The following is a 26,707-nucleotide window of genomic DNA, read 5'->3' on the forward strand; positions in this document are numbered from 1 at the left end:
TTTATACAGCAAATGCAACTTTTTAGAGCAAACACCAGGTCATATTTACAGTAAAGTCAACCATCAAAGTGACATGGAATAAATTAACAGAATGTACAACTATTTATACAGACAAATTAAAAAATAAGGCAGGAGTTTTCATTTGAAGTTAGCATAATCCGAAAATATGTCGATGAAATCTTGTACCACTCTGTAGCAGAACTCATATTGTTCCTGAAAAGCAACAAAAAGGCATCAGTCAACCTGTGCTGTGGTGCCAGGGCACAATTCCTACACCTCTAGCCTATGGAGAAAAATATCTGCCTGAAAAAAAGGGGTTTGAGGTAAATTGTTTCTAAAGACGTTCCAAATGACTGAATGGAAGCTGCTCTCAAAATACAAAATATCTGCATGTTCATGTAATTTGCAAAAAAGGCAAGTCTCAGAAGACCTGTTAAATGTGAATTCAATAGGGGGAAAGTGCCTGGACCAAGCTTCACCTGCAGATTGCAGGTAACTTTAAACAAGTCAAAAGCCATTTCTCCCTTTCAGTGGCCACCTGCAAGCTTCTGTAAGCCCAGGCATTTTAAGGTAGGAAAGAACAGCTGCTGATAGCTTAAAAGGCATTTACTTCTATGTTTTGTCACCTGCAACACTCAAAACCCTTGGTTTATCTGCCTCCAGTTCTTACCAGACACAGCACATTTGGCCAAGTTGTATTTTTAGAAGTGATATTAAAAAATTAAAAGAAGAGACTTCTGCTAATTCCTTGTACACACACACACAGCCACCACGCATCATTCACTGCAACCTGCAAAGAAAGTCCTTTGATCTCCTCCCACAAGAATATTTACAAACACACATCCTCTGGCAACCACCCGGGTTGGTAAATATCATACCAGGGTTTGCACCATGTGTGGCCTTTGCAGTCGTAAGCTCTTCACAGCTTGAAAAACATCTAAGAGCCCTTCAGCCTTCACCCGCTCCAGGATGTTGCTGAGTGCTATGAAGGTTCCTGTTCTCCCAGCACCAGCGCTGCAAGGAAAACACATCTGCTTGAGGATAACAATGTTTGAAAGAATAGTGATGGAGAACACCCGGACACCACCATAATTAGCCCATTTCTGTGTTGTGCTTAGTTTGTCACCTCAGAAGGCAGCCAGAGTGAATGGAAATTAACTCAGAGCCAGGCTGGGACCAACGAAGGCTGCATCCTGACAGCTTCTGGACCTGGGGAGATCCTGAGCTGCCTGCAGCACCCCATGGACCTTCAGCTTCAGGAGTGAAGTAGCAGGATCAGCACCAGCTGCAGCCAGGACAGCCCTCAGTGCTCCCACACTGCCTGCCCTTGTGCTCTGGATGGACCAGAGCTCCACCTCTAGGCTTCACAGAAATGCTGTGTGACCAAACCCACGTTTTCCTGTCAGGCTACGATTCATACTTTTCATGTTTTTATCCTATTCGTGGTGCAGTTGTGAAAGTTTTCTTCTTCTTCCAAAGCAATTTGATAGAAAACGTAATTATTTCAATGGCTCTTAAAATTTCAGCTGTTTCTTAAACAGATATATTAATAGAAGGACAAACTAAAGCAGGACCACATGAGGCTACAGAACATCAAGAAACTAAAATCAACTGCTCTGCCTCTGTCTTGACTGCAATAAGTGACCTGATGCACTCCAAAGGAACTGCAGTTTCACTGCACTATGTCTGACTCAGTATCTTTCATCCTTACATCTGTTTCAGATCACAACTCTATGGAAACAAAATATATTTCAGTAACTATTATCTGATTTATTATGACTAACTCTAGAACAAAACAAAACAAAAACAAAAAACTAAAACAACCCCAAACCCAGTTTTCTTTATCCTAATTACACTAATTAGGGACTATTTGACACCAACAAAATCAGCTGTGCACTGGAAGGACAACAGCTTTGCCAGGGAATAGTTACTAAAAACAGGACAGGACTAGGAAGGTGGCAGTGAGTGGTAAGAGTGGAGGGTTTTTCACTGGATTGCTGAGTAAGAATAAACACAGAATTTATTACATTTACAATTTGCAGGTGTTTTAACCATAAATAGGTGAATCGTAATCACATCATTGCTGCTACCTTCTTTCTGTCAAATACAAAAAAAACCTGATCAGCACCAGCCTTAGGAAGAGATGAAGTGCAAACGTGTGTATCCTCAGGTGGATACATGGAGTCTCAGGTGGGAAAATGAAGAGATAGAAGGTATTAGCTGTGCTATTCCCTTCAGACAATTCCTGTTATCAGATTAAAGACAAACACAAAATCTAACAGGGCTCAGATTTATCTGTAATTAGCTAATCTCCAGCAGCCATCTGTGCTTTCTAGAGTAACCCACGAGTGATGCACTTCCAAACAGCTCTGCAACTGTCAGAAGATGAGGACAGAAGCACACGTGTGCCCACACCATCACACATGTGGTTTATTCATTTATGCCCAAAGAGGTAGGTAGGCAGAGCTTCCTAAACCATTTTTAATGCTCCTTCCTGCCAGGCTCACTCTCCTTTCTCCCAAAAACTTTGCTTTTAGCAAATCCATAAAGTTGGGCTCTTAAAAACTAAGAATTTTTAGTATGGATGCATGGAAAATTAAACTGCACAGATAACTTTTAAATTTGACTCAAACTTTTGTTTCTTACCACAGAAAGTTAAAAGCCAAAGAACAGGCAGAATTGGGAAAAAAAAAACAACCAGATGTAAGGATCTCTAAATAACACAGCACAGTCTGTTAGAGTTCAGAAAGAAGGGGACTGTGAAGAGAGATGAGCTCCAGAGGAGGCAGCTGCAGACACACAGATTTAGGACAGATGGGCCCTGAATTTTGCTGGCAACTCAGCCAGCAAAACACCAGCCAGAGTTACATCTTGAGTCTACTTATATATCACCTTTTCTTTAGCAGCTCCTTAAACTGTTTGTAAATAGTTGGAAAAAAAAAATAATGAATGGAAGTTCTCACAAGTTTGTGTGAACATTCAGAAAACTCAGTCTCAGAATTGAAATGTGTTTACTTATTCATAGTGTTACATTAATTCATATTTGAAGACTCAAGCATGACTCCATGAAGAAGTTCAAGTAACTCCAAAGTTGTCCTGTACAGGCTGACCAAGGAGGGACAGGAGAGAGTTCTTAATGCTAAAAATCCTAGAATTCATTTGGGTTTATTTTCTTGTTTAAATCCATTTTCTAGTGATTGCAGGAGGTTATAAAAAATCAGGAACAAATGCATGCCAAATGGTTAAGCTGAGGCCTCAGAAGGCTCAGAAAAGTAGGAGCAATTTACACCTCAGATACTTTTGTGTGTATCAGAGACATTAGTTACTTTTGCCTCTTTTACTGGCTAGAACTCCTGGATATTTTACCTGCTTGAATTATAAATCAGACCTGTAACTCCCCAGCAATTAAAAAAAAAAAAGGGGGGGGGGGCAGTTCAAATGTGTTCAAATGCAGAATCAAACAAAATGCCCTCAAGTGCACCCACCCCTGGGTGAGGGAACACACAGTCCTCTCCAGAATACGTATGAAAAGAGCAACAAGCAGAACACTTCTAAAGCACAGAGGGGGAAACTCCAGCCATCAATGAGAACAGGTACAAGATCACATCCCAGATCACCCACAAATCTGAGTCCTGGCTCGAGCTCCCAGGCTGAATTTGCAAGGACCTTAGAAACCCAGAGGAAAGCAGAGATCAGCTGCAACTTGCCCGTCCTTAGCATTAATGCAGACATTTCCTCTCTCCTCCCAGCTCTCCTACCTGCCTTCCAGGACAGGAGGACCTGCTGCCTTCAGCTTAGATTAGGGATTGCTACTATTCTCCTGATAGTTTGTAAAAACCAACAGTTTTGAGCTGGATAAAACATCTGGGCACTGTTTTGGTGGGTGTATCACACAGCACTGCAGGAAACCTACAGCTTCCCTTTCCCAACCCCAGAACTCAGCAAATCTCACCTACAAAAACATGACACCCCGAGTTACTAACACATTTGTGTTCTCCCAGGTATTCAGTGTTTGCTAACTTAGCAAAGACAAGTCACAAATCTTTCATGCAGCCCTACTTTTTATTATTTTTCCTATCTTTTTATCGTCTTTCTGTATTTTTTATTTCTTGTTTTTTTGTGCTCCTCACAAAGAAAAGCTGCTGCAAAAGCAACCGGACTGGAGGAAAGGGAAGCTGGTTCCTTGGCTGATGGTGGGAAGGAGAGATGGGTCTTACCTGCAGTGCACTGTGATGGGGTGGTTGCCTGTTTGCTGCTGCTGCTTTTGAACAGCTGCAATCAGGTCGATCATCCCTTTTCCTTCGGCAGGAATCCCGATTTCTGGCCACCCGTGGAAGTGGAACTGCCGAACGAGCCTGCTCTGCTTCTCCTGGTTACCCTGTGCAGGAACACACCACGTGCAGCCAGCTGTTCATTCAGAACAGAAACACACTTCTCCCCTTCAACAGTGGGAGCAGGAATTTTGCACCACTAGGGCAGAGGGGCTGTTTGCAGCCCGGCCAGTCAGACACTGGTCCCACACACCTGAGAGATGTCTTTCTAAATCCCCCTCCCATTATGCTGACACAGTTCTCCTTTTGAACAGCAACAACAAAACACTAAAAAGCCCTGTGGGAAACTCCACTGGCTGCTTTGACCAAGACCTGCTTTACCTCCCACAATTTTCACGGGGCTTTAAGCAAATACGTTTCATACGTTTCCTCCTGACTGAAACAACATTGCACGTGGATTAACCACATTTATCTGTGGGAAGAATTTCCAGCACTTAACAAGGTACAGAGTCATCTTGGTAAACGCCTTCAAAAGCAAAAGAAACCAACCCAAACCCTCCTGTTATTTGAAAACCTCACCTGGTTGTACGTAACGAGGAAGTCCCTGACACTGATGGCATCTAACAGGCTGTCACTCTTTATTTCCACGGTGATCTCTCCGTGAGTTACAGAGCCCTCTGATGGCCAGTACTGGCAGCATTTTTCCTGCAAAATGGAGAGAGAATTGTGAACATTCCTTGGAAGTTTTTCCAGTTATCTGCATTGTCCTGCATCTCTGACAGAGGATGTGACAGCATCACACCCACGTTCAACACGCCTGGTAATGAGAAGGTTAATGACAGGAACCCAGCAATACAATATTCCTATAATAGAAACCATCACATTGAAAATGGCTTAGGAGTCAGAGATGGCAAATGCTGCTTCAAAACTGAGTAGAATAAAATAAAACTCTCCTCACTAATTCATGATGTATTAGGAGAGGTTCAGATTAAGCCACTGGGGCTTCCACTGACAGGACAGGGAAGGAAGGAAGTTTTCACAGCAGCTCTGTCCAGCTGTTCCCAACCCCCAAGCCACTGAGCCATGTCAGGTATCCCTATGGATTTTGTGTTTTTAATGTGAACTGGGGCCTTTTACAAACCACCATTTTCATTAGTTTTGCAATTCAACCAAAGCAGCATCATTGGCCCACACCAAAGAGCGAAGCAAGAGTTCATCTCCAGGAAAGGCAAAAAAAAATCTTCTATTGCTAGATAAGGAGCAACAAATAGTTGATAGAACTGTGGAATCATTTGGGTTGGAAAAGACCTTTAAGATCATCAAGTCCAACCATTACCCCAGCCCTGCCAAGGCCACCACTGACCCATGTCCCTCAGCACCACATCTACCAGGCTTTTAAACTCCTCCAGGGATGGGGACTCCACCACTGCCCTGAGCAGCCTGTGCCAGGGCCTGGCAACCCTTTCCAGGAAGAAACTGGATTTTGGGAAGAAACTAAACCTCCCCGGGCACAACTTGAGCCCATTTCTTCTTGTTCTATCAGTTGTAACTCGGGAGAAGGGACCGAGCTCCCTGGCTCCAACATCCTCTCAGGCAGTTGCAGAGGGTGAGAAGGTCTCCCCTCAGCTGTTCTCCAGGCTGAACAGCCCCAGCTCCCTTGTCCAACATCCCTGCCCATTTTACAGGTGTTGACAGCACCAGCTTTGCTCTGGAGCTGCAGCTGCAGGACACGTACCTGCTCCCTCTCCTGAACCTCCGTGAGCATGACGATGGTGTGGCACTTCCACTCCCACACCATCCTCCAGAAATCCTCCACCGTGTGTGGGAGTGGGCCCTGGGTGGCAATGAAGTAATCCTTCTGGCGATAGCCCTGCCGAGAAAGAGGGGGGAGGTGTTCATGTCGTGACATGGCCAGGCCAGGGAGGAGGGGCTGCAGAGATCCGGGCTCAGCCGGCGCTTCCCGCTGGGCGACAAACCTGCAAACCTGGCACCGAGCCCACCCTGCTCCTCCTCGTTGCCAGGGACCAAGGAAAAAAAATCCAACACAACAACCCAAAAGCCCAATCCTGAATGATGCTTTGTGGCTTGTGACAGTCTGGGCTGAAGGGATGGAGTTGGTACTCAGGTACCTGCGGGGATGTCACACCGAGATGACCTGCAGGCTGCAGGGAAGCCGGGAGCTGCAGCTGGTAACACCCAGCTCAGGCTGTGACCTACACCTCTGCCATCACACCATGCATGATCCTCACAGCTGTGGCATCCACAATCCTCACTCCCACAAACGGGATTGTACTGCTTCAGGAGAGAATTAATTCTCCTATTTAAATGAGTCCTGGGGGAAGGTGTTGCCCAGGTGCCAAAAGGAAGCTGGGAACAAAGCTAGGAACCCACACAGGTCTGCCCAGTCAAACCCTGGCTCCCAAACACAATGACAGCTTTTCCCCATCCTAAATATGGACTTTTTCCCCCCTTTTCACTCCTTTTATCACCCTGAACACAAACAGTGGAGCTGTTGGATGTCAGAACTAGGGCTAATTGGTTTCACTGCTTGTTCAAATGCAATAAAAACTTTATACACCTAAAGATTGTTTTAACTACACGACCATTTAAAAGGAAATTGAAAACACCAGATTGAAAAATTTATTTGGAATACATAAGGCAATCCCAAACAAATCAGCTGAGTTCTTCATAAACCAATCTGATTGTGTCTCTTTCAAAAGACCTACCCAGAAAAAGTAAAATATTTCACTTCTCATTTAAATACACAAACATTTGTTGCACTTACATCTATGAAGGAGGCATTGATGTAGTCTGTGTACTCCTGCCCTCTTTTCATTGACAGAATCACCCTGTTAAAATCATCTGGAAAGAGGAAAATAAAGTCTAGTCTTACTTTTGCCAACTGTACATTGAGAGAACAAAACCAACCAAACCTTTTATCTGAAAGCCAAAGGGTCTCACATCTTATCCAGGATTTCTAAGAGTGTGGAAAAGGGCTCTGGTTTTGTTGCTCTTGTTCCATTCCCATGGGATATGGTCAGCAAGGTCTGAAACTTTCCTTTTTGGGTGCAGACCTTACAGTGCTGCTGCAGACTGAGCAAGGAATCACACAGGAAATACACTGGCTTAAAGGGTGCAACTGCTGGATTAGCAGTTCTGAAAAATATCTGATCATAATTCATTTGACATGGATAAAGTAAAAACCAAGTCATTAAATTGTTTGCAGGCCCTTTATAAGGACATTTGATTTTATAAGGAGAGGACACTGCTCTTTGTGTCGGTCGGTTCTCAAGAAACTTCAGAGCAGAGATGCCTGCACAAAGGATGACAAAACCAGAGGGATGGCTAATGGAAACACCCCAAAAAACATGCTCCAGCTTAAAATGAAGCAAACCCCAAAAATTACCACCTTGGACAGTACAACAGTTTTGAAAGCATTTGAATTTTACAGAGAAGGAGGTAATTTTTTTTTTTTCCCTTAAAGGGAAACTTGCAGGAACTATTTGGAAAATTCCAGTAACTTTTGGGAGACTGTATTTATCCACAAGAAAAAGTGGATCTCTTACATGGGATAATCTGGATGACTCTGGCTTTCTTCATGTTTGCTGGAAGATTGCCAGTTCTCATGTTTTCTTTCATTATTCGAACATTTGTCAACTTCTGCAAGAAAACAGACAAGAGGGTGAGGACTCCCTGGAACAGGAGCCATCCCCCCTCACCAGGTCCTGCACTCTGAGGGTGCCCAAGTGTCTTTCCCCAGGTACAAAACTTGGCCAAAGCAAGGCTGACTTGTCACAAAAGCCACTTCTTTGTCCTGGCTATGAAAATTAAAATAATTATTAATAAGAGTCATGTAATGTTTTCACTGATAAATAGTTACAAATGTACACATACCCCAAGGCCCAAAAATAAAGTTTAAGGGATGTAAAATGAAAGTGGAATTTAACATTTCATGTCCTTTTTTTTTTTTTTTTAAGACACTTTTGGACAGTCTGACTGTGACTTTCAGGAGCACGCCAGGATCCATTCCCTTTGGGAAGGTCTAAGTTTCTGTCCTGGCAGCATGTCACCCTGTTTCTGGCATAATGAGGTTATGGATTGCTGTGCAGCTCTTCATAGAACCATAGAAAGGTTTGGGTTGGAAGGGACCTTAAAGATCACCCAGATCCAACCCCCCTGCATGGGCAGGGACACCTCCCACCAGCCCAGGCTGCTCCAAGCCCCATCCAACCTGCCCTTCAACACTGCCAGGGATGGAGCAGCCACAGCTTCCCTGGGCAACCTGGGCCAGGGTCTTGTCTCACATCCCTGGATGTGTTTAGAGATTGCACAGATGTGGTGCGTGGGGACATGGTTTAGAGGTGAACATGCTACAGCAGGGTTAAAGGTCCAGCTTGATGGTCTTAAAGGTCTTTTCCAACCTAAATTATTCTATGATTTTATGATTTTCTTTTCCCAATTTCTGATTAAATTAACCCTTTTGCAGGAAGAGAGAATTGCAGTTAACACCTATATGTCACTCAACGCTTTAGACCCATATATAAGAGTAAGTATTTTAGCACAGCAAAAGTCCTAGAAAAGTTCTCCCTATTTCCCCAGGACAATAAAGTCTGTTTCAAACTGATCACAAACCACCAGCCTGGCTGCTTTCTGCATGGGGGGTGGGTTTCTCCACTAAACAGAAATGCTTTCTTGCCTTTTTTTGCTTTCCCTGACAGGTCTGGGTACTCAGCTCAAGGTGTGGAAACCCCACAATTCTCTCTGCAGTCACTCCTGACTGAGTTAATGATCCCACTGGGATGCAGATCAGGGGCGTGTCACCCAGTACCCTGTCCCAGCAGGATCTGATCTGGCATCTAGAAAGAATAATTCCATTTCTCTTTGATAAACAAAGATACTGCATCTAGGAACAGGTCCATAAGACAATGTAACTTTAAATGAGCATTTGGAGACCAGGATGTTCAGCAAGGCCCCTTCACCTGCTCCTCAGGACCCACTTCCAGCAAGCACAAAACAAAACAAGTTGCTCCGTTCGGATGGATCTTTCCTTTGAAGGTAACACTCTTCCTGCTTTGGAAGTATCTTTTTGGCTCAAATGTTTCCACACTTAGAAACCCTATGGCAAAGGACTTTCATACTTACTTTAAACTCTTCCTCTAGCCCTATCTTGACCAGGTTTGGTGCTGCAGTGTGTGATGTTTGTAGATGTTTTTCTAAGGATGACACATCCAGCTCCGTGTCCCCGTAGAGGTAGTATTCAAGTAAGGCTTGATAAATGAAGGAGTATTGCATCTGGAACCAAAAAAACAGCCACATAAACACACTGCAAAGCAAGGTAGTGGAACTATCAAATTAGTCATTCCATTTGGTCCACCATCCACTAATCAGCAAAATATACCTTAAGCTACAACAGCTTTCCTGTTACATCCTGTTTGAGTGTCACCTCACTTATCCTCCCAAAAATTCCACTCTCTTCTGCATGGGGAAACGTGGGCATGACACCTAAAGACAAGGTGCCTTATGGTGGTTTTCACAGCCCAAATGTGCTTCTATCTCCTTCCCCAACCTCATTCTTACAGGCTTTGTCCATTTCCCAACTACCCAGGTGTGCAACGGAATGGGACATACCAGGATGCACGTCAGAAGGGAAATACAGAAGCATATTTGAATTTCACCACAAAAAATTGTCATTTCAACCCATACAAGTCCACTTACGTCAGTCTGAACCATCTGTGGACGCTGGTTACGGATCCTGGAAACAAACTCAAAGACATCAACCTTCTGCTCAGAGTGCATCATGTCCATGATGGCATCGATGACGATGAAGGTGCCGGTGCGTCCCACGCCGGCGCTGCCCGGGGACACCAACAACAAACAGCTCAGCTGGGTTCCAGGAATTGCTCCAGCAGTGACACAGGCAGAACTGGGGCTTTTACACTGGTTTATACCGGACTGAAATACTCTCTGATCAATGGAATTTCAGGTTTTATTTTAGCAGTGAGAGCAACAAAAAGGGGCCTAAGTTTTTAACATGAAAAGTCTTAGCAGGGCAGAAATGAGTTATGAATGACATTACAAAAAGCCTTTGGAGGAAACTTGTTCTAGCCCGGCTATAATAATTCAGTCTAAGATGAAGTTTTAGATCTTTTTCTCTCAATTTTTATCTCGTTTGAATGCTCGCTGCCACATGCTACTTAGATCACAGCTACTTGTTACAAGTTCTACACTTCCTAACTCTGCCATCCCAAAAGAGATTATTTTTTAAATAAATATCCCTCAGCAGCCAGGAGAGGGAGCACGATCATTATAAATGACACCAAGCCAGCGACTTCAGCTCTTCCTTTCAGAGGAAAAGGGCATGGCATCCTGTGCTAGGCACTAGCAGCTCTCCTTTAGCCTCCTGTTAGCTTAACTTTGTCCAGCAACTGCTGTAGCCTCCACCAACACCTTCTGAAACACGACAAAAACCTCTACCCCCATCCTGGGGTGCCTAAAGATGCACATCAACTTTTGGCCTGGAAACATCAGGCTTTAAATAACACGAGAAAATAAAAATAAAAATACTGCATGCATAACAGGACTTGGCTCATGTTACTTTGTCCACACACTCTTAACATCAAATGCCCCATGAAACCAAAGCTCCTGAGTCCTCCTACTCCCGAGTTCTGGAGAAACAATGGAGGTGAGCAGACCCATGGAGCACCACAGCCCTACACCAAAACTTCATGCAAGCTCTTCACAGTGAACAAGCCCACTACAACCTTCTGTCTCCAGGTCCCTTTGTGTTTCACCATGGCTTGGCAGGCTCCCCCTTCTCTTTGCCCAGCCCTGGCCCAGCGCTCCCACCCACCGATCCCCTTGGCTCCTCTGCAGCCATTGACCACCACAGCTTCCACCCCTGGGTGGCCAAGGCTCCCTGCCCTCTCCTTTCATTCATGTTTGGTCTGTGCCACTGTGGACGAGTCCACCTTGAGTCCTACTGTCTTGACTCCCAGTTTGCAGAGATTTTCTCTTTTCCTGGCCTGTCCTGGAAGCCAACTCTGAGCGTGGGCTGCTCATACCCCCTTCACACTTGTCCTTCAGTGCTCAGGTCTGTGAGCTTTCACCCACCAGGCCCCAGGCTCAGCCTGCCCCTCACTTCCTCACTTCTCTTCCCTGTGCAGATACAATTCCTTTTGCACATCCCTGTTCCCTCCCTCTGCCTCTGCCCCAAGGTTACATCACTTCATTCAATCCTTGCATGTTCACGCTAGAGCTGGTAACGTCACCAACCTGGACATTTGCTTTGCAAGTTCCCTGATCTTATCCATCCTTCACCTCCTGCAGGGTGTCCCTTACTCAGCTGTTCCTCAATTTACCTTTCTGCTCACCACATAAACATAGTTCTGAAAACTTCTGGCAAAATAAATATATTCTGTCAGAGGTTCTCCCCCCTCCGTTCCACCCGCAGTTCTTCACTTCCTGAAGTTTACTCATTTCCAAAAGATTCCAGTTGAGCAGGTTTTGCTCAGAATGAATTAGGAAAGCCCACTAGAAGTGGAAGGTTACTCACTATCGATGAGCTTCCCTTTCCTTTCTGCAACAATTCAGCAGGGTCATTTCCTGAAGCGTCACGGAAATGAAGTGTCACCTCTCTCGTTCGTGACTTCTAGGGCAGGCTGGGGCACTGCTCTGGCCCCAGCACTGACACACAGCAGAGGCACTGCCTTCCCTTGGGCCGTTGTGCTTAAACCTCTGCTGATTTTTATGAAGATATTTTATCTTTTCCTTTCTTCTGCCTCTGTTTGTGCTGATCAAACTAGCCAGAGAACGCGGGTGCAAAATAATGCTCAAGTACAAGTCTCCACAGACCATCGTTACAATAGGCTACAAAAATCTCATGGGTGTCTCACAGGAAAGACTAAGTGAGGCTACTAACAATCTTTTTCTGTTCATTGCTTTTTTTTTAAGCCTCTTATGTGTGACACCTGGGAGAGAGGATGAATCCTGGCAAGGTCTGGATGGAAATGAAAAGGAAAGGCTGGCTTGGTGGGGACAAACAGGCTCTTTGGAATAGTGCATTTGAAGGACTCCTGGGGAGTAGTTCTAGATGTCTGACACAAGCAAGAGAAAAGGAAACAAATACATGAATCTACAACCATTTCCTTAAAAACAAACCCCAGAAAGACAAAGCTGCCATTCATTGTATTCCAGCCTTGCTCTGATGACTGCTCCTGAAAAGACACTTCTTGCTCACTCGTGAGCTTCGAGTTGCTAGAGAGGTGGCAGTTCTTCTTTTAAAACTGATTTGGAAGTTTGTCTGTGCTTCCATTAACATAAGAACTTCAAACAGTTCAGCAGAAGCCTTTAACAGCAGGAAGTTCACGTGTTTGTGACCAAATGAGTGGGATAATGTTCTGTATTGGCGTGCAGCACATTTTTAAAATTGCAGCATTTCAGTCTCCTCAATGCAAGTCTTTACTAAAAACTTCCTTGGCATTTAAAGGATAATTTACAGAGCAAATTGCAACTTGATTGTGGGAGAAGTGGGGGATGAATTCTCAGAGGAGCATTTAATGGCAAAGGTCATAACTTTGTATTAGAAGTCTGTTTTTTTTTTTCTGACAAAGACATATTTATACTACTGGATATTGTTTATGATAAAAAAACCCTAACAAAACAAGAACTTCTGTTTGAGCATTAAAGTGACAGTAAAGATAGACCTTTTCATAGAGTCATCACAGAATCCCAGACTGGTTTGAGTTGGAAGGGACCTTAAAGATCACCCAGTTCCAACCCCCCTGCATGGGCAGGGACACCTCCCACAAGACCACAGCCCATCCAACCTGCCCTTCAACACTTCCAGGGATGGGGCAGCCACAGCTTCTCTGGGCAATCTGGGCCAGGGTCTCACCACCCTCATAGGAAGGAATTTCTTCGTCATGTCCAACCCAAATCTTCCCTCTTCCAGTTTTAATGCATTCCCCCTCATCCTTTCATTACAAGCCCTTGTCCAAAGTCCCTCACCAGCTTTCCTGCAGGCCCTCCAGATACTTTGGAAATTGTTTACCCTGGGATCTGAAAACCGTTAACATATTATAGCCCAGTATATAAATAAGCACGTGTTTGTATAAATATATATATACACACACACAAATATACACAGCAACTTCGTTGCAAAATTAACACTTAGCCTTGATATTACACACCTAACTGCAGACCAAGCTAAGAGAACGACTGGAGGAACACATACTTACCTACAGTGAACCACAATTGGTCCAGCATGGGCAGGATTCAGTGCTTTGACTTTTTTCAGGAACTTCAGCATCCCAATGGGTGTGAAGGGCACCCCAAAGTCAGGCCAGCTGGTGAAGTGAAGCTGCGTAACGAGCCTGGGGGCTTTACAGCCATCCTGGAGCTGCAGGGAACAGACAGACTCAGGGCTGGACATTGCATGTTTCTTGCAAAGGTTTATAAACAAACTGATCCAGTACTTCATGACTTTAATCCCTGCAACACTTAGAGCCTGATTCAAGGATTGGAAGTTTACAGTGTACGTAAAACACAAGCACAGAGTAAAATGACCAGATATTCTTGAAGCACAGCTTTGCAGTGAAAACTGGAATAATCCCAGGATGGGACTGCAAAGAGTGAGACTCACAATTAATGTTAACAACAGGTCAAATCTTATGTCCTTTTCCACTTATGAAATCCCCACGACACTTATTTTATCAGCCTCAGATGAAAGCCACACAATTCAGCCCAAACATTCAGGATCTGCATCACTACAAGATGCCACACAGGAGCTTCTGACACAGAACTTGCTGGCCCGCCCAGGACTCCTACCACACCTTTCTCCACTTGCAAGTACGTTTCCTTAACTCCCTGGGTTACTTTCAGGGAAACACTTGACACTGGAACTGGCTCCTCACCGACTGGACGCAGAACTTGCGGATGGTGTAGTCCACCAGGACGATGCAATCTTCCACGGACACCCGGATATTCCCATAAGTCCAGCACCCTTGGTCAGGCCAGTACTGGTGACATTTTTCCTGTACAAACATGCAGTGGGTTGTATCAAGTTTTCCAGTAACTTGAAGTCATTAGCAAGCAGCGTGTGGACACACGCACACGGATGTGGAGTTTCTCATCTGGCACAACACAACTTTAACACTTTTCTACAGCTACTCACACTTAGAGGTAGGCAGAGAAGGTGAGAATAGCTTTGAAGTTGTTTTTCAACCTATCCAGACCTCATCAGCTTCTATTAGTTCATTGTTGTTTTTTTTTTTTGTTATGGGGGGCCTAACTGTAGGCACTGTGATGATGTGACTTTGTTTTGAACCTTTAGGTGCAATCAGTGGGAAATGAGAGGCAATCCTTGTCTGGAGTTGCCAGGAGCAGCCAAATTTAACAGAAGCAGCAAAGCCTGGCTCTCAGGGTAGAGCGTGGCTTCTGCCTCCTCCCTCTCCTCACTTCTATAACCTCCAGGGAACCAGGTTTTTTCCTCAGGTATAAGTTTTTGAGGCATTTTTATTTATATATATATATACATATATATTTATATATATATATAGAGAGAGAGAGAGTTCCAGTTATTTTTGTTTGTAATCTTCTAAAAACTAAAATTTAATGCAGATCAGTTTATGGTGAGAAATAAAAGGTAACACAGACTTGAATAAAAAAAAACAAAAGGAATGAAGTTAAATGTTTCACACTTGTTGGGTGCATCCCAGCATTCCACCATTATGCACAGAAAGTCTCACACAAGGAGAGGAACCAGACTCGTCTGAGGTGCAATGGGGGGGAGGAGGGAAGAGCATCACTCTCACAAGAGTGTTGGGTTTTTAATTGTTATGCACATGGGAACTTTGAAATCTAGCTCTCAGAAAAAAGTTTTAAACCTCATTTCTAACACTTCCCACCCACAAGCAGGGCCTCACACTGCAAGGAGAGCACAGGCACAAGGCTTGGGCTGGGGGCACGACAGAAAGGGCTACCAGAATGTTCTCCTTGAGCTCCACACATGTACATTTGCATCCTGGAAATTAAATTAGCAGAAATGCAGCTGTGCTAAGAGGGGCTGGAGAAGGAAGTGGTCAGCAAGGTGATTGGCCAGGTGCTGAGCAGCCAGGGCTGCTTTTGGAGAGCACTCCTGTAGAGACACCCCAGAGCACATGGAAAGCTCCTCACCTCCTTCCTCTCCTTCAGGTTGGTTAACATGACGATCACCGCCGACTTCTGCTCCCAGATCATCCTCCAGAAATCATTAACTGTTTCTTGCTTGGGTCCTGCAGGCAGAACACAGCTTTGCTCAGGAGGGGGTAGTGAGAACCAGCACCAACACCCCTGCCCTCACCCCTGAGTGCTCTCTCAGGGAGCCCCACTAACTCCTGGTCAAGAATCCTTTTCCCCCTTGTTGACAGTTCTGTGTCATTGTCTGCCCGCAGACCTAGTGACCTGTAAACATCTCCATGATCAAATAACCCAAAGTTCATCCAACAGCACCAACCTCTAAGCCATACATTAACCAGTTGTGTTTTCCTAGTCCTTTCAGCTTTTCCTGCCACTGAAGGAACAGAGGAAAAGGCCACCTGTGCTCCTGATCCTGCAGCCTAGTTCTCTGAAATGCCTTTTCATCATCCTGGGACTTGACTTGGCAACCTCATCAGTGCCCACCTGCATGACCACTAGTGGGTAGTAATCAGAGGGCTGCACCAGGCCTGGGAGTTTCTCAGTAACACCTCACACTCATTTTAACTTCATTTAAACTGTAACCTCTAAATCCCACCTTGCATTTTGCCACCACCTGCAGCTGAATGTCACCTTTAAAACACTTCTAAAATTAAATACACGTTGAGCCATAAGATGTACAGAATAGAGAAATGAGAATAAATTACCTTGTGCTGCTATAAATTTGTTCTTTTCATTGTAACCCTAAGGAAATAAATATCATAGTGGTTAAAAGATGAAAGGCCAACATGTGCTAGCAGAAAAACACTTCTTTAATTCACAGTCAAATGTAGCAGCTTGGCCAACAGTGGAAAACTGTCAACTTACATCTATATACGATGCATTAATGTAGTCTGAGGGTGGGACTCCATCGAGCTGGGTCAAAATCACTCTGGAATGATCATCTGGAAGAAAACACATTTCAAGCACATTTGCATGTTACTCAGGCTGGAATATGTGACTTCCATGCCAGCAGGAGGCCAGGCTAAGCACTCTCTTCCCCAACCAACCATCTCCCATATCGCTCCTGGTTCTCATCACAAAACTTCCTCCACAAGCATCTTGCTTTGCTCCCACACCTGCAGGTCACCAGGACTGCAGCTCTACAATACTGGAAGCCCAAACTCCACCGTATTTGATTGCCCAACACTAACCTGAGACAGCACAACACCCATTTGATGTGGTGTAGTTTGGCAGAACCCCACCAGAGCTCAGGATTCATAGCGACAGAAAAACCTACTGGGCGTTAGGGACACGCCACAAGCAAAACTGGTTTTGCATGAACAGTTTATGAAGAACATTTGTTACCAGTGAAATTACATTACATGCCTATTTTCAGCAAATTAACACTACTACCAGCACGCTCAGTGCCACAGCTAATTGTCTGATTTAAAAGAAAAGGCAATGCCTTACATGGCAGGATGTTTGGGTATCTGTTCTTCTCCCTGTTTTCCTCCTTATTTGCAATTTCAAATGTTCCCTGCACATATCCAGGTGTTAAGGACTGAAAAAAAGAAGAAAAACCCCAATGTGTTAGAAATCAGCAACCTGTGCATGGTTCAGGGACTATTTAGGGACTATCATGCACACACACTGCCTTGCATCCAACAAAATGAAACATCCTTTTATATATATATATATATGTATATATATAATTTTTTTTTTCCTGGCAATAAATTTCATTACTCTAAAACAGGAAACCACGTCCTGGCAGGTTTCACCAGAGAAAACAGAGTTCAGCAGCTTTGCTGGAGAAATCAGTGATTTCCCCCCCCGAGATGGCAGCTCTTCAGCAAGCTGTGAAGCTCGGAGGGGCCGCGCGGAGCTGCCACCTGCGACCCCGCCGCGCCGCTCCCGCAGCTACTTTTAGCAGGAACAGTTGGTTCAAGAGCAGAAATCCAGGTGGATTGTTAACAGCTCACTGCTAAGGACGTGAAACAACCAAACACCACGCCGGGACCTGCAGGTGAGGGCCCAGAAAAAAGAGGAATTCAAAAAATAAAGCCTGAATTCTTTTACGCGGGAAGTCGCTGTACGAGCACGAGTCAGACTCTGCTGGTCAGCAGCAAGATCTCAGACTGCAGGTAAAATTAGTCAGGCTTAAAAAAAAAACAACAGTCTTGCAGAGCAATTAAATGAAGAAACAGAGAAAGAGGGTGAGGATGAAAACAAGGAGGTGCCTGAGGTGGAGCTGCACTTCCGAACAGAAGCTGCTGAGATGCTACCACCGTGGCCAAATGGTCAATAGCCCAGGCTATAGGGGAGAGCAGAGGAAAAGGTATCATCCATCAAGAGATGTGGCACAAGGATCCTGCCAGGTTCTTTGAGCTGCCCCTTCTCTGTGAATGCCATAAAAGAGAACCAAGGTTCATCAGATTTCTTGTACTGAGCTTCTAAAACCCAGGGTTAGTGTCTCGGACCCCACAAAGGCAAAATCCCCGTGGTTTGGGAATTCACAGCCACCTTCTTCCACCCTTCTTCTGCCTCCCACTTCCCCATCTGAATCATGTTAGGGAAGGGGAAAAAAATGGTAAATGACTGTAGAGCTCCAAGCAACTATCCCCGCTTGCCCAGTAGAGCAGGGCTTGGAATTTCCCCTCAAAACCAGCACTCTGTGTTGTCAGGGTGACATCTGATAAAAGGGGGGTGTGTGAAGAGGACTTCACCACCACAGAGGAAACTGCAACATGCAGTTGCAGGTTTGGTTGTTGGGCTGTCTTTATATCACTTGTGCATATAAGTAAAAGATACAGAGAAGGCTAAAAAAAAAAAAAAAAAAGAGTTGAAAAAGAAAGTTGCATTTAGCAAACTGCTCAATTCTTTGTTTGAGTGAAGCCCATGGTTTTGCTAATTAAAATATATTAGAAAATCCAGAAACTGAATTTATGTTTTGCACAGAAATAAAAAAATTAGCCCTTCAAATATTATTTCTTTAAACTGCAAAAGTCAGACAAAAAAATCCCAATAAATAGACATGTAAGTCCTGCATTGTCATGTGAAAAATGCATGAAAAGTATTTATCTCTGCAAAATAATCTCTCCATCCCCTGCTCCTCACTCCTCCAAGCTCCCTAGAAACCCCCTCAGGTCACACTGCCCAGCTTGGAGTGGGTGTGGAACCCTGGTGCCAGGACATGACTTGTTCCACTGCTCCCACTCATCTCCAGAGGGCAGGATGTGATTCATGGGGGATGCACTTCACCACGTCCCCTCCATCACCCCGTGTGTGTCCCAAGGGGCTGACAAGTCTTGGTGGCACTGGGTCATCTGCTGCCACCACAGCCTTATCTGCTGCCACCACTGCAGGAAGCCTGAAATCTCTCTGAAGGTTCCAAGGGCCTTCAGATCATTTCCCTTTTTTTTTTTTTTCCCTCCCCCTGAATGAACCTCAGGGTCATCTTACTCAAGTCAAAATTAAAATTTCAAAAGCAAATTCTTACTGGAAGGTATTCAGACATTAATCTGAAAAATCAAGGCAATAAAATAACCATTAGAAACCTCAAACATCCACCATGAACTTCAAACAACCATTATGACCTTCAAACATCCAGCTCATCTGGTTTAGAGATGATGAACAGAGGTAAGACTTGTTTGAAGGGACCAGAGAGAAATAGGTTTGGTTTTCAAATTTTTCTTTTGCCTGTGAAGAAAGAACACCTTCTTCCTGGTGCTCTGTGCCACACAAAGAAATCAAAGAACTGAAAAAATGAAGCAACTGAGGGTAAAAGGAGCCTCTGCTCCTCTGGTTAGTGTACAAGTGCAAGGTACTTCTTCAGGGTGATTTAGGCTTTAAGGATAAAATCAAAAGTATTGAAGAATACTGTCAGGCACATAAATAAAAAAGCTTTTTCTATCTGCTGTGTTTCTTTGCCTACCAACACTTGTTTTGTTTCTCTTTTCAACAGAAAAATCACTTGGGACTGAACTTTGTTGGCTGGTGCAGGTGCCTGGCCAGCACTGGCTCTTGGGACTCACCATTTTTGGTCCAAATCTGTTTCAAATTGACAACAGAGCCCCTGGATTTGTGTTCCCAGAGATGCCTGAGCCCTGTCATGTTAGACCAGGCAGAGAGAAGCAGATCCCACCATAGCCAGAGATCCCCAGCATCTCCTGGTCTTTTCTTTAGAGCACTGGGCTGTGCTCAGGACCCACCCAGGCACAGCCTCTCCCACCCAATGAACTGGACAAAGGGGACAGCTTTGGACCCAGCCAAAAGCCTCTGGATTTGGTACCTGTGGCTTTGAGGGGCAGGGAGAGGTGAAGCTCAGCTGCTGGGGGGATGGAGCTGAGTTCAGGGCTTCCACATGCTGGGGGATGCTCTGAGGAAGAGACCACCACACAGATGTCTGTGCTGAAGGGCTGATTTCCCAGCCCTTTTCTTTCCAGTGCTGCATTACCAGACTTCTGTTTGTCAGCCTTCCTGGTCTATGCTGCATCAATCACTCCACTCCTCAGCTGCCTCCCACCCTTTCCTCCTCTCTCAGGCTTGAGCAAACAACTCATATATCCACACAAGCAGCCACAGGAGATACAGCAGGGGAAAAAAAACAACCCACTACACAAAGCATGGAGCAGACTTCATGGACCATCACCCCCATAACAGCTCTGATGGCCCATTTGTGGGGACTGGACCCCAGTTTTCCAGCTCAGCAGTTGTGTGCAGACAAACTCACACGTTCACAGCATGAGGCAGAAGATGATCCAAGCAAAGCAGGTTTTAAAAATAAAAATAGATGGTTTGTTTCTCTCCTAACAGTGGAACAAATTAGTCAGGGGAGTCAAAATTCACAAGCACACGTCTTGTCAAATGAGTTTTCACACTCATATTGTCGACTGTGATAAATATCTCCACGATGCTCCCTCTCTGATAAGGCAAAGAAGTTGTGTGTTTTAAATATATCATCCAACAAATTGCAGCTATAAATACACTACCAATTAAGAAGGTAACTCAACAGACTGACTAATCACTGCCTGCGCCACCTTTGACAACTCTGGATTTGACATTTAAGCTGCTGCTCTGTGCAACTTGCTCCTGCTGGGTAAAGAAATAATAAAAAGTATGGAAAAGGCCCCCAAATGCAGGCGTGTGAGAGCAGCCTCAGTGGGCAGGGTTTCTCCATAGAAACCAGCTCTGCTGCAGCTCACCAGAGTCTGGGTAAGACCACAGGTGACTGAAGCTTGGTTTATAGGCAGAAAATAAGGTCTCCTTTCTGGTCAAGGCAATGCTCTAAAGAAAAACTCCTCACAGTCAAGATACTTCATAGAAATGTAGGTGCCAGGGCAGAGGGTGCTGCAAACAGGGAAGTGATGGGATTGTAACAGAGAGCAAAAGGTCAAATCACAAAAAAAGAAAGCCAAACTTCCCTGAGGCTGTAGTACAAGCCACAGTGTTTTTTCCTCTTAAGTACTTCCCATGGAGGTCACACACTCAGGCTCCTCCAAAAACCCTCCATCACCACCAAGGAAGTCAATGCTAACCAGATCCATATTCCTCTCCCCCAGCTTTCAGGCTGACAGCAAAGAGCTTCTTCAAACGTTAGCAAGTGTCCAACAGTCCATACATTCCACACTTGGCACCACCACATCAATTTTGTTCCCAGTGCTGTCCAGATCAAGGGTGACCACACGTGACAAGAGCACATCCGAGCAGCACCAGCACCCTGACACCACAAGTGCTGAGGCTCCCAGACATCAGCCTCAGGCACCCAACATTTTCAAGAGACCTGTTAATATCTGGAGATGCTCTGATTTCCCCCAGCAGCCACGCACTCCAGGTGTGAGGACTTACATTAAACTCCTCCCGGAAGAGTTTCCCTTCGTCTGCTGATCGCATCCGGATTTCTTCTTCCAGGTTTTCTACTGGAATAGGGAAATACTTCTTTGGGCCCGAGGGAGACCTGCTGAGCAGCATCACCCGTTGCTGTTCTGTCAGTACAAGGAGAGAAGGTGTTCAAGGCATGTCCAGAGCAACAGATAACAAGCTACTTCCAAATACAAATTAATTTTTATGCAGGAAGCTGCCAAAACGTACTCCTCACATGAGACTTCAATTGGTGATAAAGCTGATCTAAATGAAATAAAATCAGCAAAACCACAGGCCAAGCAGCTTCTCTGAGAAGATAATAAGTTAAGCAGAACCACTACTGAGTAAAACCACTGGTTTCTGTATTTACACTGGAATAAGATGTGACCAATTTTTATTTAGAAAAGGAGAAGGTTCTTTTTGCTGTTAAAGAGCTGCTCTACCCCAAGGCAGGGACAGCTTTGCCACCTATCACCAGGGATGCTGCTAGATTAATTCAGTTGTGGAAGGGAAATAATTGTAATAAACATATCTTTAACTTGGCAGAAAACAGGAACTCTGCACCAAGAGGAGCTGCTGTTCCCAGTTGTCCCAGCTCACTGTGCACCAGCCCAGCCCCATCCCACAGCGCCTCTGCAGCAGCACAGTTCACTACCAGGATTGCTGCAGGAGCTTCCTGCCACCTAGACCTTGGTTCACATCAAGAAATAAAGCCCCAGGACACCTTTATTCACTGCCCCCATGGCTCTTCAGGAGGCCAACTGACCACCTGGCATATAAGTGAGCATCTCCACAGGCTGCCTGGCAGGAGAGCTGGAAGAAGTGGAGGGATCAGTTGGAGCAAGTCCAGAGGAGGCCGTGGAGATGATGGGAGGGCTGGAGCAGCTCTGCTCTGGAGCCAGGCTGGGAGGGTTGGGGTGTTCAGCCTGGAGAAGAGAAGGCTCCAGGGAGACCTTAGAGCACCAGTGCCTGAAGGGGCTCCAGGAAAGCTGGGGAGGAGCTTTGGACAAGGGGAAGGGGACACAATTTCAAGTTAAAAGAGAGGAGATTTAGATGAATTACTTGCTCTGAGGGTGGCAAGACTGGCCCAGGTTGCCCAGAGAAGCAATGGCTGCCCCATCCCTGGAAGTGTTCCAGACCAGGTTGGATGGGGCTTGAAGCAACCTGGTCTAGTGGGAGGTGTCCTTGCCCATGAAGGGGGATTGGAACTGAGTGATCTTTGAGGTCCCTTCCAACCCAAACCATCCTGTGGTTCAGCGATTCCATGATTAAGCCCACTGCCGAGTGAAGACAAGTTTTCTTTACAACCAAAGGCAAAGAGAGGCAGACCACTTCCCCACTTGCCAGTTATGATGAGGTGGTTTCCAGCTGCAAACTAAAGCTCTGGTGGTGGCACAAGCCACTGATGGCCCAAGGACATCACCCGGCGTGGGGCCACCGCGGGGATCTCCCCACCGCGCCGGCCGGGGTTCCCGCACGCAGGCACCCACCCAAGAGGAAGCCAACGGGAGTATTTAGAGGTTTGACTTTCCCTCTGCCACCACATTTGCTAACCCACTCTTTGGTTCACAAACAACCATGTGAAACCAGCACAAAGATGCAAAGACCATTTTTGATCATTTACTCTCCCTCTTCATTACGGCCAAATAATTGCTGAGCACGGCACGGGCTCCTCCACGTTGGCTGGGTTTGGATTGAGCCCCAGAGACCAACCCACCCCTTGGGCTCCCTGCTAACAGAAACAAACCCAGCACATAGAAAAAGCCAGTGGAAAACATTTTCAGCTCCTGAGAGTGTTTTATTTTAGTGCCTCTGGCTTACAGGACTGCCCTAGCTCATCCCCTTGATGTTTCTCTCCACATTCAGGGACACAGCAATTTCACAAAGAGTTAAGGACCCTTTTCACCCCCCTTTAAAAAGAAATCCTGCAACTCTTTCTGTGGATACAAAGCTCACAGTGCTAGAAACCTGGATCTCAGCTGGCACCTCAATGAAACATAGATAAAGAGCAGGAGGAACATGCACAAAGAAACATTTGCTGTACCACAACTGAAAGTGAAAATTATATAAAACCAACAACTGAAAGTTAAGACTATATATACACAACATATGAAGCTCCACTTTTCTTAACTATCTTCTCTTTCATAACAGTCAGAAGAAAGTCAGAAGGAAAGCAAATCTCCCCATACCTTGTTCTTCCAAGATCCCATTTGGCATCTTTTTGTCCCCGGAGTTCACAACAGCTTTCCTGTGTCTTCTGAACCTGAAATAAACACACCACATTGCTCTGGGTAACTACATCAAAAGGCAAGAAGCTTTTTCCCAAGCCAATCTTTACACCAACCATGTAATCCTGGAGAAACTCTTTCTGTTCATCTTCACAGCAGCAACCTCCTCTGTGCTGTGATGGAGGCTCCTGCCTCATCACCACGTTTCATTTCCTCGTTAGGTCATACCGGAACAAGCCCGAGCTAGTTCTGCCCACAGAGCCCCACATGGACCTACCTGAAAAAATAGCCAGCCAACAGGATGAAGATGATGAAGACCAGGAGCAGAATCAGCACAGAAGTCAGTAGGTCCTTGTGTAAATTGTTCTCCTCGGTAGAGTCTGTGGATTGAACACTGCAAATGTGAAACCTTATGGACAGATTGCCTCATCTGGTACAGGAACTGTGCTTGGGGCACCAAAAATCTGTGCCTCTCTGCAATCATCTGCTTGTACTTGCTGGAAGCATCACAAATTACTTAATATCTACAAGGCTGAAATGGAAAGTTCCATTTCTTGCTTTTTTGGCTAATTTTTTTGGGGGGGTTGTTTGTTTGTTTTGTTTTTTCCTCCTTTTTTTACCCACTGTAAAAACCCAACCAAGCTGCCTGCTCCAGGGAACATCAAGGATCTGTTTTAGAATGACTGGTTAAGCAAAGAATTTACACATAGTAAATTTAATGGGTACAAGGTACTAAGATAGGCTGAGACAGGCTGGGAGAGTTGGGGTGTTCAGCCTAGAGAGGAGAAGGCTCCAGGGAGACCTTAGAGCACCTTCCAGTGCCTGAAGGGGCTCCAGGAAAGCTGGGGAGGGGCTTTTCACCAGAGAGGGCAGTGACAGGACAATGGGTAATGGTTTTAAACTAAAAGAGGGGAGATTTAGGTTGGACATCAGGAAGAAAATCTTCACTGTGAGGGATTGAAGGCACTGGAACAGGTTGCCCAGGGAGGTTGTAGAAGCTCCTTCCCTGGAGGTGTTCAAGGGCAGGTTGGATGAGGCTTGTGCAGCCTGGTCTGGTGGGAGGTGTCCCTGCTCATAGCAGAGGGGTTGGAACCTGATGAGCTTTAAGGTCCCTTTCAACCCAAATCATTCCATGATTCTCTAAGATAAATGTGAAACCCACTCCAAAGGTTTGCTGCAGCACCCTCATGCACATTAGCTGGTCCTCAGCAGGACAGAAATCACCCAGGAATGGGAATGCCCTTAGTATAGATTTCATTTGTTGATACACTATATATGGATATTTGCTGATATACTATATAGCACATTTTATGTATGAATATTTTATACCTATAACATTATATATAAATATAGGAGTAGCTAGGACTGATGAGACTTTCAATAAATACTCCTATTGGAGATTCCCTACCATTTTGTTTTACCTAGAATAAATTGCATCTCATCCTTATATTAATCATGCTTTTATGTACATGACACTTTACATTTCAGTTTCATTATGCTCCTCTAACCTTTTCATTCTACTGAACAATTCAATATATAACACCTTAAAAGAATGCTAAAAACACGTACAAATCATCTTCTGAGCATTCACTCTTCTAAAACTATGGCAACTTTTGTTGCTCCTGGTGTGATTTTTTTCTTTTTAAACTATATTTACACACTTGAATGAATTCTTCACCATTCCTGCAGCAGCCTGAGAACTGCAGCAGTCATTCTCCTAACACCCCCTAAACTCTTCCCTAAACTCTTTCTTTTCCCTTGCTTTTGGCCAAGGCTTTTTGAAGAGATTTTAACCAGGAGACTTGATATAAAATACCATGAAAGCACAAGATTACACAGTGAATGCTCAGGAGCAGATGACACCTGCAATAGTTTAGAAAAGAGCTCATTTGGATAAACCAGCTGGCCAGAATGGAGCTCTGTAAACCATTTGAGTATTGGTTTGTATCCTGTGAGCAGCTGGAAACTCTCTGGATGCTCAGACAGGGTCCTTAGCCATGGTAAAAACTCCTTCAGAGACAAAGGTGGACTAGAGGCACACCAGGAGAGAAGGTGTCTCCAGTCAACATAATAGTGCAAAGCAAGGGAAGGCAATAAAATGCATGAAACTTGACATTTAAGTGGCATATAAAGATCAAAGTAATAGGCAGGACAAAATAGCAATGAGAAACCATCAGCTGACAGAAAATCCCTGTTGGAAAGAACATCAGGATAAAGATGCATCACCAGGTTTAAAATGCTGGCGTGGTTCAGCTGTCCCACACTCTGCATGGAAAACAAGGCCTGACAAAGGAAATAAAAAACCCAACACAACCAACAAAAACCCCCTATTTTAATATCTATTTTATATCTATTTTTGCCCCTCCTGGGCAAAAAGAAGCCACTTTAGCCCACTTTGAAGTTTAGAATTTTCAGTCTGAATATCTTGGAATCCTCCAGGATTTGGGGGTTTTGTTTTAGTTCTCATCATTGGCTCAGTGTCAACATGACAAAAGGGGGGAAAAGTAACTTCCCTCAGTTCATTACACCACCCAAAACCCACCCATCTCTTCTGTTCAGAACTGATGTACCCACACCAGTGGTTCTGGGGTGTCTTTGGAAAACTCATTCCTAGACAAACATGGAAAGCCTCAATCCAACCTCCCACTGGTCTCCATTTCCTTAGTTAATCATAGAAGAACAACAGAACAATTTGGGTTGGAAAGGACCTTAAAGATCATCTAGTTCCAACTCCCTGCATGGGCAGGGACACCTCCCACCAGCCCAGGTTGCTCCAAGCCCCATCCAACCTGCCCTTCAACACTGCCAGGGATGGGGCAGCCACAACCTCCCTTGGCAGCCCGTCCCAGCACCTCACCACCCTCACAGGGAAAAACTTTTCCCTAATGTCTGATATGAATCTTCCCTTTTTAAGCTTTAGACCATTGCCCCATGTCCTCTCACTACATCCCTGTGTAAAAAGACCTACCCCAGCTCTCTTGTAGGCTCCCTTCAGATACTGGAAAGTTGCTGTAAAGTCACCATGGAGCCTCCTCTTCTCTAGGCTGAACAACCCCAACTTCCTCAGCCTGTCTTCTAAAGGGAGGTGCTCCAGCCCTCTGATCATTTTCATGGCCCTCCTCTGGACATGCTCAAGGAGCCCTATGTCCTTCTTATGTTGGGGACTCCAGAATTGGACACAGCCAGAACTGGACA

General features: G+C 45.0%; 1 protein-coding gene across 1 annotated transcript; it reads right to left on the minus strand.

The window, feature by feature from the left end:
- On the minus strand, positions 1-23,660 carry PTPRE (protein tyrosine phosphatase, receptor type, E). Its single transcript, XM_009998277.1, has 18 exons — positions 23,629-23,660; positions 23,474-23,547; positions 21,270-21,406; positions 16,896-16,986; positions 16,311-16,387; positions 16,151-16,187; positions 15,444-15,541; positions 14,183-14,302; positions 13,508-13,668; positions 9,987-10,122; positions 9,414-9,563; positions 7,838-7,931; positions 7,057-7,133; positions 6,007-6,141; positions 4,851-4,976; positions 4,218-4,378; positions 879-1,014; positions 1-213 (listed from the first exon to the last, which is right to left on the minus strand). Exons 1-18 carry the CDS (start codon positions 23,658-23,660, stop codon positions 139-141), a joined length of 1,917 nt encoding a protein of 638 aa, XP_009996579.1. The 3' UTR covers positions 1-138.
- Positions 23,661-26,707: the final 3,047 nt, after the last annotated feature.

This window comes from Chaetura pelagica, unplaced genomic scaffold, assembly GCF_000747805.2.
Source record: "Chaetura pelagica isolate M959 unplaced genomic scaffold, ChaPel_1.0 scaffold365, whole genome shotgun sequence".
NCBI lineage: Eukaryota > Metazoa > Chordata > Aves > Apodiformes > Apodidae > Chaetura > Chaetura pelagica.